The 13,647-nt window shown below is 40.4% G+C and overlaps 1 protein-coding gene across 1 annotated transcript in view; it reads left to right on the top strand.

Annotated features, from left to right (window-relative positions):
• Nucleotides 1–13,647, top strand: part of ABCC8 (ATP binding cassette subfamily C member 8) — a 69,159-nt gene that overhangs the window by 21,410 nt on the left and 34,102 nt on the right. The window contains exons 10-16 of the mRNA XM_068148097.1: nucleotides 382–544; nucleotides 3,508–3,548; nucleotides 3,854–3,999; nucleotides 8,133–8,238; nucleotides 8,444–8,551; nucleotides 10,192–10,267; nucleotides 10,358–10,463. Coding sequence (XP_068004198.1) covers nucleotides 382–544; nucleotides 3,508–3,548; nucleotides 3,854–3,999; nucleotides 8,133–8,238; nucleotides 8,444–8,551; nucleotides 10,192–10,267; nucleotides 10,358–10,463 — 746 coding nt within the window. The remainder of the gene's footprint in view (nucleotides 1–381; nucleotides 545–3,507; nucleotides 3,549–3,853; nucleotides 4,000–8,132; nucleotides 8,239–8,443; nucleotides 8,552–10,191; nucleotides 10,268–10,357; nucleotides 10,464–13,647) is intronic.

The following is a 13,647-nucleotide window of genomic DNA, read 5'->3' as shown; positions in this document are numbered from 1 at the left end:
TGCTGAGAAAGTTACCTTGGTTTATAGGAATTACCACACCCAGCTGCTTTGAGCCTTATCCCTATGTTCAGTGACTATTGCACTGCCAAGCAAGCCATTGGAGCCTGGATAAATTGCTGAACTCTCTTCCACCACATTGCAAGTGATCAGAAAGCTGAGTAAAATGTTCAGTACGAGCTGTGTGATTTAAGAGTGCAAAGTGACTGCCTATTCACTTGAGCTCTAGGGAAGCTCACCTTTGTGGAAAATAGTAACAAAGGATCTGAGTGGACAGAACCAGTGCAGTTCACCTCACTGATTACAAGGGGCTGCTTACAGTTTTTGTGTGATAAAATTTCTTTAAATATAGTCTTTAAGTAAACATGTATGGAAATGTTGCAGGAGTACTCCAATGAGAGACTGAAGAAGACAAATGAAATGCTTCGAGGCATTAAGCTCCTTAAACTCTATGCTTGGGAACACATCTTCCACAGCAGCGTAGAGGAAACCAGACAAAAAGAAATGACTAGCCTCAAGTCTTTTGCCCTTTATACCTCCATATCCAGTAAGTTTCTTCCTTCATTCTAATCCACTGTTCAGCTGAAGTGCTACTACATTATTAGCTGCTAATGAATTTACCACTTCTCTGTTAATATTGGTTCAGTTGCTTTAGGCTCTGATCTGTACTCCTCATTTTCCATTTAGTGAGACTTCCCATTTAGCTGAGTAGATCTTTGCCTATATGGGAAATACACCTGAAAGAGAAAATCCTGATTAATGCTTCACAGGACGTAGTTGGAGAGAAGCCTTTAAGGGACAAGTATTTCACTAGCTACCGTCAGCCTGCAATATTCTCCTTGCTAACAGAGCATTCAGGTGGAAACTTCTGTTGATGCTTCTTTTTCTTTCCTCCTGTATTTTGCACAATCCAGTGTGCAACTCGTGTTACATGACTTGTCTTTGCACTGAAGTTCCAGCAGATGGTACTTAAACTTTCTCACTCAAAATTCTGATTCCTTCTAAAACCAAGTGATTCTTAAGAGCCTTTCTAGATCCTAAAAAGGTAAAAAATGAAAATCATGGAAGTGTCATCAGTCCCTGACCAGATTCTTTTGTCTTGTGTAATCTTTCAAGCTGCTTTAAGGCATTTATCATCCTTTCAGGAAGACTAGACCACAGTGAACTTTGTATTTGAAGAGACCATATGCAGCACCTGTATAATCACTTGTGTAATACTTGAAAAGTTAGGAAAGTCATCGTGAAGAACACTTTTTTGTAATCTGCAAGGTATTAAATAATTGAAACTGATAGTGAGAAGTATTTAAATGCCCTGAGGTACCTGTGCAAATATTTTCTAGGCTAATAAAGAAGGCTGCTCCCTAGGAAAATAACTTGCAGACTGGTTGGTATTGTTTGATTTCATTCACCCAAGAGATGTGCAGCTGGCTTTCTTCCCTGCCAAATTGTGACAAAGACAATGTGCTCCAAGGGAAAGATCCTGATCTGAATGAATTTGACTGACATTACATGGAGGTTTTCTTTGACTTCTGAGGCCAGAATTTATCTTGGGAGATGCTGAGCTTTCTGTCTGGAGACTAACTTCCCTTTTGACATAAACCAGGATTTAGCTGGAGTAGACTGTGTGACCAGAAACTTGGTCGTACACCAAGCTCAGCACAGATGGGCTCCCTTTGTTTGCATTTCTTCATGTGACATTAAAATCTATTTATAGTCAGAGCCACAGGTTCAGCTGTAAGATTGAAGGAGCTGTAGAGGCTTATTTGATTTTTAAATCCTCACAGTATCATTTTTAACACCTACAAAAAGGTGTATTCATCCTAAGGGTACTGTCTAGCCTGTAAAGAAATAGTGACATAGTTTGTGTTTATGTTCTTAAAAACAATTCTGAATGTGTACTGATGCTTCTTCAAACGTTTCTTGTGTGCATTTGTGGTCTTGTTTGTATTACCTGTGATATTTATGTGTATGTAAGGCACAGCTGAGGTAAACCAATGCTGCTTTTTCATGTTGTTGTTATGTATCATTCTTGGCTTATAAAGAGTTCCTATAGTGTCAACCTAGGAGTTTCTCATACTCTCTTTAGCAGAAATTACACTGATCTTTACAAACCTGCACTTGAGTGGACTGTATAAGGAGCATAAATCTAGGAGAATTTCCCAGTTTTCTTACCCTACATATAAATAGAATGATAAGCATAACCAGCACACAGTGTCTGCTAATATTATCGTGAACATGGTTTCATTTCTTTCTTTAAAGAAAAAAATATGCAAGAAATGTATTATTGATCAAGAGGAAGGCACACACTTCATAGAACAGTAAGACAGCAAAAATTGGGAGGGTTATATATTTTATTTATTTATTTACAATGTTGAATCAGCTCTGGAATACTTGGCTACTGTCACAAGTAAGAGAATGTCTTCGGAGCTACCTCAATTCATGAGGGATAGATTGCATTGGATTACAGAAAGTATACATACCAGTTTCAGGGCAGTGGTGGATAGACAACAAAAAAATTCCATTTCAGGACCACACGGGAACTGAATCTCATCTGCCTCACCCCTGTGCTTGGGTCTGTTTTGTGCATCTCTGGAATTGATCATGTTAGCTCTTTCTATAATTTTAATGAAAGGCACCACCAGAATCAAAGCTGGGCTGCAAAATTAATAGTGACACCTTTTGAGCTTTGGCAGTAGCAAAGATGACTCGTACATAACAATCCTGTGTTTGGTTTTACAGGAGTCCTATGTTTGATGTTGCAGGATCATATGTTTGATCCTATGCTTGGTTTTAGAGGATTCAGTACATGCATTTTAATAACTCAAGACCTAGCTGAAATCAAACTCTGCCACATATAAGTAGTTAGAACCTGTACCAAACTCCTAAGGACATTCACAGAGTAGCCAAGCCTAATTAAGCAGAAGTAACTGAGTAAATCCTCCATAAATATAAGCTGTCAGTGGTACTGCACAGGGCTGCCAATCTTTCCTTACCCTTTGAGCTGCATTCTGAAACCTGAGGGGGCAACAAAGCCCTGAACTCCAGAAGTGGTACTCCAGAAGTAGGTCACAGCTTGATATATGTGCCATGGCTCTCCTAGGAGGTCCTGCCACAAGACTGGGGGATGGGGCCGAGCCAGATTGTGCAGCCACTGCTGGGTCACCTTTACCCTCACTGTCAGGGATTCAGGTCACCTACCAGACCTTGTACCATCTTGGCCTTTCTGCCTGTCATGAGAAGGAGAACTGCAGCACCCTTCACCTGAGCCACATGTCAGCTGGTGACAGCTCAAACCCAGTCATCTTCTTTAGGGTGCATTGCTGGGTTCTGCCCTGATAATGTGAAGGGAAGTAAACCGTAGGCATTTTAAAGCAATGTGTTGTGTGGAGAATCTTGCACATTTTTCCTATCTTAAGCATAGAAAATACCATTGTAAAGCAGTGCTAGTAGTATTTTAGCATGTCTGAATGGAAATTGTTTCTAAATGTTCCTACGTGTTTTCCTTCACAGTCTTTATGAATGCAGCAATACCAATTGCAGCTGTACTTATAGTAAGTATGGACTTTCCTAAGTAGTGTCAATTACAACTGCATTTTCAAGTATAAGTGATGTGGAAATGAGGAAGGAGGAGGACAGGATGCAAACCTGCTACACATTTGCACTTCCTCTGGGAGAGAACGGAAAATGCCCACTTGTCATCCTGACCAGAAGCAGCCTGGAGTATGCAGCACTCCCCTAAACTGTTATGAGAGTATAAATTAAGATTCTCTAAATTTAAATGCTTATGAAATATGACATGTTTGTGCATTTCCTTCTTTATAACAAAGCACTGATGATGATGCCTGTCTCTTTATAGACATTTGTGGTCCATGCTCATCTGACGACAAAGGCTGACTTCTCCCCATCTGTGGCATTTGCTTCCATCTCCCTATTTCACATTCTTGTGTCTCCGTTGTTCCTGCTCTCCAGTGTGGTCAGATCCACTGTCAAAGCATTAGTAAGGTGAGAAGTGTAAAATTAATGACTTTGCTACCACCTCTCTGACTTCTGAGAATGTGTCTGTGCCTCATTCTACAGTTGTTAAGTTTAGGAATAATGTGGTGATTATTTCTGTGTTGTTGTAATTTGCTTCCCAGCTTTTTACCTTGCACGGACCCCTTGGCTGTATCATGTGGGCCAAGTTCTTTGCTGATACAGCTGTCACAGGCAGTATTTTGTGATCCACAGCTAATACTTCATTGAGTAGAGTGGGCTGAGCTAAAGCCAAACTTGCTTAAGATTTAGTTTTGCAAATCACCCAAAGGTTTCCCTCCATCAAGCATGTACAAGGCAACAAGGTAATCGCAGAAGCACCTGTTTCAGCATGCATCTCCTGGGCGGTGCTCAGCCTTCATCCCTCTGTCTGAGAGGTTGCCTGTTGGTGGGAAGTTGGACTTTGTCAAATTGAAAAATAAAATAAAATATTATTTATGTGTGAAAGTAAGTTCATGACAAAATGTCTACTCCAGACTTGAATTTTTACTTTCTCATGGACGTGTTAGTCTGAGCATTCAAAAGGTGAGAAAAAACTTCCAGTACTGTTTCACTGGGAGTTCTGAATATCAACAGATTTGTATTGAAACCTCTTAGTCCTTTTTGTATGCAATGTAACTCTGCCTGACTGATAGGGGAGGAAGAGACAGTCTGGACTTTATTAGGACTTCTTTGTGACCTCCAATACGGCTGTCTGAAGAGCTTGTCTAAACCATGGAACAGATACTGGACACCAGCCCTTGCTTAATTGCCTTTGTGTCACCTTGGCGATGCAGACTGCAGCAGGAGGCTGAGATTGACCTTGCTGTTTCAAAATTCCCTGACAGTGCAAAGTCACAGCTGTGTCCTCTTCTAACAAGTGTGACATCTGAGAGTGCTGGCAGCTGGCATGAATTTTTTTGCAGCCTCTGTGTTAGACTCTGGAGTCATGGCAAGTTGGCACACTAAGATTGCAAGCCAGCAAAGCACTGGGGGGACTGCACTGGTAATGGGCATGTAGTTTGGCTTGCCTGAAGATTTCTTTGTAAATTTGGGTCTTTGTGTGCCTGTTAATGCTGCTGGAGCAATTGTAAACTATTAGTATCAAGCAAGTATTAATTGTTGCTATCTGGGAGTTCTTCATGTGTTATTCTGTGGTTATCTTCCTATTAACAGGCTATTGCCCTGCCATTTGTAGTGCAGGCAGGAATCCCTGGGTTCAAACTCTGTAACGCAGTTGACAGGATCCTTGTCTTCCTGGCTGGCTGTAGCACAGTAACCCAGCACTGTTCCAGAGTGCAGTGCTCCACAGTGCTTCTGGTGGTACTCTAGATGTGACTTCTCAGTACTTCATCCTTGGGTGCAATGTTTTGGAAGCATGTGCCAGATATTTTCAACACGTGCAAACATGTGAAGCAGACAGCTATTAGAAAGCTGTGTTTCTGCCAACTGAGCACAACTAATGTATGCTTGCTGTGTGTTCTGCTGTTAAACCTTTCTGCTAACAAATAGCTGAGCTGAGCTGAGGTAAAGGTAACCTAACTCTGAAGAACACTGACTTTCTTTAGCCTGATACATACTAATTGGATCTAGCAAACATACAAGACAGTTTCTTCTGTAGTCACAGCAAGGAACTAAGTGAAGCAAATGATCCAGCAGTGAAAACAGCACATAAAGGACACTAAGAGAGTTCTGTTAATATTGGCTACAGTCTTTGATGACAGGTGCTATTAAGGACAGTAATCTCCATAAATAGGCTTGTCAGTATCTTTGATGTGCCCAATTGCAAAGTATCCTCATAGATTGTCATTGACGCTATCAGAACTGTGTGATTGATCCCAATAGTTAAACAGATTTAAAGCTTCTGTTCCGTGTCGGAATCGTGCAGACTTTCATTCCCTGGACCATCTACAGGGCTAGAGTATTTGCATCTGAGTGCGGAGACTGTTGAAAGACTTTAGGAAGGTGAAAAATTCTGTTATCTCTGAAAATTTTGGTTTAGAATGTAGAGTGTTTGTGTCATTGAAAGTTAAAGGTGAGCAGCCAGTTGATGGATTTCTCAAGCTCAAGGCCTTCCAGGACAAAGTGTGTTCAGTTTTCCATCAGCAAAAGTCAAGTTGCAAGAGTGGCATTATGCATCTTAATGGGTTTAATATGAAACTGCTTTTTCAGTCAGCTGTGCAAATAACCATGTTTTAATCAATGTATCTATTCTGTGGCTTGAAAGTATGCTCCCCTTTGGAAATATTGGGATACTAGTGAAATTGTGATGTCACTGAGAGCTCTGCAGAGAACATAATTTTTTTTATACTCTTCATGAGTTTAACAGTGTGTTTCTCTGAAATGGAAGTTGCTACCTCTAGCTGAAGATTTTCTGATAGCTGTACTGTGTTTTTTCAGTGATTCCAGGAGCAGATTATTGGGCAGGGAGAAGTCTTAGAGTACACCTTGATACACAACCAGAGACCAAAAAACAAAATCAAACTATTGAATGGCTTAATAAAGGCATGATCTTGTTTGGGTATGCATGGTTTGCTGTCTTCTCTTTCTGCCCTTCTGGAGCCTGGAGCAGACATGCAGGGGACTTCTCCATCTGCTCTTTATACCTTCAGAGCAATTATTCTAATTTGAGTGTAATTCTCCTATAGAGATGTGGGTGCAGCTGCATACCAACTCTCTGTATAGACAGCATCTAAACCATGATTTGCTGGAGCTTCCAATTTCTTCCTTTGAGATAACAGACCACCTCATTAAGGAATTTTGTTTCAGTGTGAAGACTGAAGTAATTGTTGTGCTTCTTGCCCCACTCCAAGTAGTTTTTCTCCTTCTTTTCAGTTGCTTAGGCTGTAGTACCCGCTCTAGCTAAATCCACTTCACTACGTATATCTCCTAATCCTCAGCTGTCACTAGCAAGCAGGCGTGCTGACAGGAAAGCTGTAGAACCAGTTCTTTCCTAGGGAGTCCTCAGGTGGCTTCCATCTCTACTTGTAGTACAAATGCTGACTGTACAGAGGGCCTGCAGTGCTCTAATGCTTTAGTCTAAGCACTGCTTTTGCACCTGTTGGGTATCTCATGAAGCTCTTAGAAGAGAATAAGTCTCCTCCTGAATAAGAAATACCTTGAGTGGAATGCAAAATAAATGTTTTTATTCAAAAATATTACTGGTTTTAATTTTTAAGATCTCTATCCTGGTAGATAGCCACGTATCACTATGCTACAGAGGCATCATTTGACTCTTTCTGCCCAATTAGCCTAAGGCTAAATATTGAAATCAAATCTTTTTTGGTCATCATCTGTACATTTATTTTTAGGAAATTAAAGACCTTCTGCCACCTTAGCATTTTGGAGAGTGATAGTTAACTTATTTCCAGCTAATTGAGCCCCTTTGATCTTGAGTTCATGATTCAATCCACTTCCTTTACAAATTTCATTTGCTGTCCCTGGGAGTAGATCAGATACACATTTTATAAAGTCAGGTACAGAGATAAAACTGATGCCATGATCTGTTAAATGTCATAATAATGGCACATTATCTCTTACCTAATTAAATCTTCATCAGCTTGTGAAGATTTAATGCCATCTCCTTTGTTGCTGGTTGTCAGGATTCCTTTTATCCCTCATCTGTTGAATGCTGCTCTGTTAGGGTATATTCCTTTTTATTACCTTATACACTTTGTATTTCACCATAGCTGGTTGGATTTGTCTCACTATGTACAGATGTCATCAGACTGCTAGTGTTCATAAGGCTGTTCAGCAGAACTGACTGTGCAACACTTCAGTAACATAGATAACATTAATTCTGATCTAGCACGTGGCTTCGGAATGACCTACTACTGTAACTGGTCTGCATCCCACCCAATGCCTTTCTGGTGGTAGAGAAAAGGCAAGACTTGAGAAGCATCTACACAAACCATTAAAATATTGTAGCTGTTAACAGACAACAGAGTAGGTTGTGTCAGCTCCCTTGCAGTATCTTCTCATTGCAAGTTTTCATATATGTGTAACAAAATGAAAGCAAACAAGCTGCACAGCAGGCAGTGGTTGAAATACTAAAGGGGATGCTCTATAATAAACAGAAGTTTTGCATTCCAGGTTAAGGTGTGATTCTGTCTTTTCCCCTTCAGTGTGCAGAAACTGAGTGAATTCCTATCCAGTGAAGAAATTGGAGAAGAGCATGATAAATCTTCAGAGCTGAGAAGTGCAGATAATCACAGCAAATACCAGGCAGTGGTGAGTAAGGCTGTTTACCTGTAGATGAAGTGCCCAAAGTATTTCTTTTTTAACCTTTCCATCTTCTAACAATTGTTTCTTGCAATTGCAAAAGCTTTTTAACACTCTGAACTATGTATGTCATCATATGGTTGGTTGTGTTTCGGATATTTTGCTGGTGCTGCCACAGATTACAACTTATTTCTGTCTCTTTGATTTTGCACAGCCACTCAAAGTTGTTAACCGCAAGAGGCCTGCCAGAGAGGACTGGAACAATTACAGCTCTCACATAAGACCAATTAACATCGCAGAAGCAGATGATTTCTGTGTAAAGGTGATATGAAGGTCACTTTAATAACACTTACTTCTAGCTCACTAATAGTTAGTTTTGTATTCTGATAGCAGTTTCAAATTCGAGAAACAAGATTTGATGTGAACTGTCAGCCACTTGTGCTCATGTCAGAGATGAACCTCCCCCTATCTTCTCAATGTCTTCCATTTTAAGAACTGATTACTGACCTGTATGTCGTGATTAGCTGTGTATTCCTCTAGATTTCACTCACCACTTTTCTATTTGAAGTGTTTAAGTTATTAGTCACATTCTCATGAAGAAAAAAATGTAAGCTACCCATACCACTTTGAAGACTGAAGCTCTTGATTTGCTATAGGGATGGCCAGAAGTAATAAGAATCTTGATGGCTGTCCTGGTGATTCTGTTTATTTAGGAAGTCTGCTATTATGTTTGCATTTCTGGCACAAGAGAATGAATAATTCAGTTTCATGGGACTAAGTAGGACAAATTACAGTGCTTTCAGAGGTTTTCAGAGGCTGTGATCTGATGTGCTGCTTTGGTGCAGGATCCTTCTTGAGAAGACTTGCCGGGAAATAAGAGGAATGTGTGAGAGAGGTTTTTTGGGAGGATGATGTAGGAGCAGCAGACTGCCTGGAGTGAGAACAAAGGAGAGGCTACAGCAGTAATGTCTGTAAGGACAGTATTTATAAGGTCTTGAACAGAAAGCCAGGGCCAGCTGTAATCTTTAGCGTCATCTGCTGACATCCTTGTCACCAGTGGCACCTAGGTCTGCAGGTCATTGCCAATGAAGAGGCATTTTTTGAGAGAGGGTCCTCTGGCAGCCTTTGGAAATCTAAAGGGATGTACACTGTGCTTTCTTTTCTCTTTTTTCTTGTCCCAAGTATTACCTTTTTGTTGTTGTCTCTCCAGAGTAGGATAAAAGTGCCCCATTCCACTCAGATCAAAAATGTACCTTGAGTTGCTGAAAGGCTTTGAAGGCTTCAGTGCCTGGAAAAGTGTGAGAAGATCATTCTGTATAAATAGAGACCTTCTAAAATTGTCTCAGCTTTCTGATTTTTCACAGTATTCATGGGAATCTCTTCCACTTAAAGTCCTGAGCAGACCTTGCTTTCTTGTTTTTGGTCATTTTCAGTGAACAGATTTCTGTATCTAGTAAAGCCTACATTAGCTGTGTCATATCTGAAATAGAAAGGAAAATACTGTAAAAGGCAGCAACATCTAATTTCTGTGGCAAGTTCTGCAAATCTGCTTGGGATTTGGACTGTGTAATTGCTGTATATGCTGCAGTGTCTAGGGTGACATTCGGTGCTCTGCAGAGAGCAAACTGTGACTGTATAGAATTTAATCATATCATAATAATTCCATTGTTTTGATGTGCCCACCTCACAAATAACAAAACAGAAGAAATCCTAAACAGGAACTATTTTTTTTTTTCTGAAGGAATGTCTCATAATTTCTTATTTGTTGTGCTTGCTTGAGTTCACAGGTTCTTGCACATCAGAATATAGACCTTTACAAAACCTGTCACTTGCCTGTTTCCTGCAAAGGTTAACTGCTTCTGTACCCAATGTAGTGAAAAAAGAAGTGTCTATGATGTTGAAAAAAGAAGTCAGCTCTAAAAGTGGTTCTGTCTTTCTTTTTTTCCTTCCATATTGGTATAGATCACAAATGGTTTTTTCACTTGGACACCTGAAGGTCCTCCAGCATTGTCCAACATTGATATCCGAATCCCTCAAGGTATAAAATGGCATCAGATACACAGAATAAGTTGTTTTTCTGTGAGCATTTGGTAAATCAGAGGTTTATATATGCTTTCTTCTCTCACAGGTCAGCTAACAATGATTGTAGGGCAGGTTGGCTGTGGTAAGTCATCTCTCTTGCTAGCCATACTTGGTGAGATGCAGAAGATCTCTGGGAGCATATTTTGGAGCAGGTAATGCTATTTAAAAATTCAAGATTGAATATTGCAGAAAAGAGGCAAAATCTATCCTGGGAACCGTGAGGTGGAATCAGGGAGTTTGTAGGTGTACATTCAAGATAAAAACCTTATCCTAATGGTAGGGGATCACATCAGAAAGAACTCTGTCAGGGTCAGACAACCTATTTAGTCCCTGAATAGGAACAGATAACCATATGTGGGTGTTCTGCACCCTAGTGATATAATCTGAGTGAAATGGTCACTTACCAGGGATCAGAATTAATTAGCTCAAGTGTTGTGTTGATACAGAATACATTTGCCCTTTCAGGCCTGAACTCAAGTCTTTGAATGGGCTGACCAGCAGTGGTCCTTGGCTATGCTTTTAGATGTGTGCACCATCTCAGCACTGGTCTGGTGCCTGAGAAATTGAAGACTCTTCTTATAAGTGGCAGTGACCTCAGGGTACTCCCCTGATTTGACAAGAGGGAGGTACTCATGTCCTTCCCTCCTTCCCCAGGGGCACTCAAGTAGCTGTGCTCTGACAGCCAGATATAGACTACACTTGTCTCACCTTTGTACTGGCCATGAAGGGAGGGAAAACAAACGCTGCCCAGCTCCAGCAGCTGTACTGTTAGGACCTGGTCTCTTGAGCCTCCATCTGAGTGGCGGATGGTATACAATAGATTGCAATTGCTGTGTGTGGTTTCTGGTAAATTACTGCCATCTCCTGTACGCTGTCTGATCAATGTGTGTGAAAATGTTTTGCCCTGTGTATTTCACAGTTCTACACTTTCTGGCCATACAGTCTGCTCTTTCTCTTTTGAGATACTATTGTTTGTGAGTAAAGTGTTGCAAATTTCAGAAGAACCTAGAGAAAATTCAGTTTATTTCCAGATAAATTGGAATGAAGGAACAACAGTGAACTGTGTGTCAAGTCCCCACACTGTGGTGGACAGAGAGTCATTGTTACTCAGTGCAATGTTATGCACTGATTTGGGAAATAGTTCTCACCAATTCCTTGAGAGTTTGTAGAGAGGTATTGATATCCAGCCTTCATGCATAAGCCAGTCACACCACACAGATTTACACATGCTTTAATAGTAATATGACAAAGAAGGAAGATTCCCTATTTTATAGGTGAGGAAAATGGGACACTGGAAGGTGACCAGCAGGTGAGGGAGACAAGAACAGAAGCCAGATTTCCAGAATGTGGTGATCTATCCCTTAAAACATACTTCCCAAGGAGAAAATCCATGTATGGCGAGGAACCATACAGAATCCCTGCAGCCCTATTAGGTGAACTAATTTCATTTTGGTAAGGCTGTAATTTTTTTACAGATGACATAACATGATTAAGAAGTGTAATTTGAAAGTCTGAAGCTAAACTAAAACAGATGACATGGTGGTTCCAATCAGACTGTGGTTGTAAACAGCACTTGTTTAGAAGTGCGTGCTTCACAACAGTGTAAAGGTCAGAACTGGTTTTCATGTCTTCTATATGTGCCAAAGTATCACAAGGTAAAATTCAGTTGCTCTCTGTCAGATGTGCATAAAGGGGCTGTGACTGAAACAGTCTCAGCACTGTAAATGCTGGCTGCAGTGGGACAGATAATGTTTTATCTCATCTTCCAGGGCTACTGCTATGTGTACCGGTCTATTCAGAGTGGTGGATGCAGTCACTGTGGGTTGCACACCTGTGTTGTAAAGCTATCTGATGAAAGCTCCTTGCATTAGATAAGACTACTAATGCCTGACCAGGTACATGCAACATTATCCCAGGTTCCAGGAGAACAGTCACCACAGCTTGTAGCCTTAGCTCAGGCAGTAAAATGTCACCAAAATCAGGAAGACCTTTGTTACAGTTCTTTCTGTGGCGTGAGATAAATGCTTGGCTTCAGTCATTCACATTACAGAATGGTCCTGAATTATTTTGTTCCAAATTTCCTTCCCCTTCCCTTCCTCCAAGGTCACAGCTACGAAGATGAGGGATGCATCCTGCTGACATGACACTCAGCACTCAGGAAATCTGGATTCTATTCCTGGCCCTTCCCTTGGTCTAATGGATAACCTTGCACAAGTCATTTCCCTCCTCTGTACCTCCATGCTGTATTGATAAAACCGGATTAACTTCATATCATCTTCATTTGCTTCCTATACAAATCATTTGTTTCAAAACCTTAAAAAGACATGTAATTTATTCCTGAGCTAGGAGCTGGCTAATCACAAGTGAGCACAGGCTTGTTTGTGTTTATTTTGTGGTTTATATTACAGTGTGTGCCTGGAAGATCCAGCTCAGATTACTGTCCCTTGTCCAAAGAGACTGAGAGCATCTGAGCATAAATACTTTATAATATGGTTAGAGATTAACAAAAATAGAGACATCGTTATTTATATTCTGAGCAGATGGTAAATAGTATTGATTTGACTAGTTGAGTAAATAATTATAGTACATGTCATGCTAATTTTGTCTGGGCAGTATCTCACTTAATTCACAGGGAGCAATTTATAGTATAAGTCTTTTTGAAGTAAATAATATCAGAAAACTGACCTATATAAGAAATAGTTCGCTCAGGCAATTATGTCATTTGTTTCTAAACAGGACACACATACTCCCATGTCAAGCTAGAGTCCTTATAATATGAAATGCTAGATTTATTAAGGCTGTTCAGATTTTCTTTTACTTGACGTAGAGTTGGCTGTTTTCAAATGGCAATATTTGAAAAGTTACTGTGATGCCTAAAAAGTACATTGATTTTACACAAGGATGTGTTGGCTGGTGCTCACTCTCAGAAACACTTGGGAACTTGATAGTTTCTGTGAAGAATGTGTTGCTACTTAATAATATGCAGAAGGTTCATGGGTTCTTGCCACTGAGTTCACAGTGTCATTATGAAGACCAAGTGTGAGGTGGACTCGATCTTTGGGGTCTCTTCCAACCTTAGGAATACTGAAACACTGAAAATTGATGTAACTGGAAAAACTTTGTTCAGTACACTGTCATAAAGACACTAGTGGCTGGCTGCCCCTCTCAAATTCTACAGTAAAGTGAAGTCAGATATGGTCATTGCTCACTGTGCCGTAACTTTTTGCAAGGACCTCATACCAACCTTTTCACCTGCAGATATTTTCTTTCCTGGATACTTGTAAGCAAATGGTGTTAGCATCCAGTTAATGACTACTCTTTAAGGCATGAACACTT

This window comes from Melanerpes formicivorus, unplaced genomic scaffold (genome assembly GCF_026170545.1).
Source record: "Melanerpes formicivorus ecotype bairdi unplaced genomic scaffold, bMelFor1.0.p_v2 SCAF_16, whole genome shotgun sequence".
In the NCBI taxonomy this organism is placed as follows: domain Eukaryota; kingdom Metazoa; phylum Chordata; class Aves; order Piciformes; family Picidae; genus Melanerpes; species Melanerpes formicivorus.
Note: the sequence above shows the minus strand (reverse complement) of the source record. Positions and strands in the feature narration are given on the sequence as shown.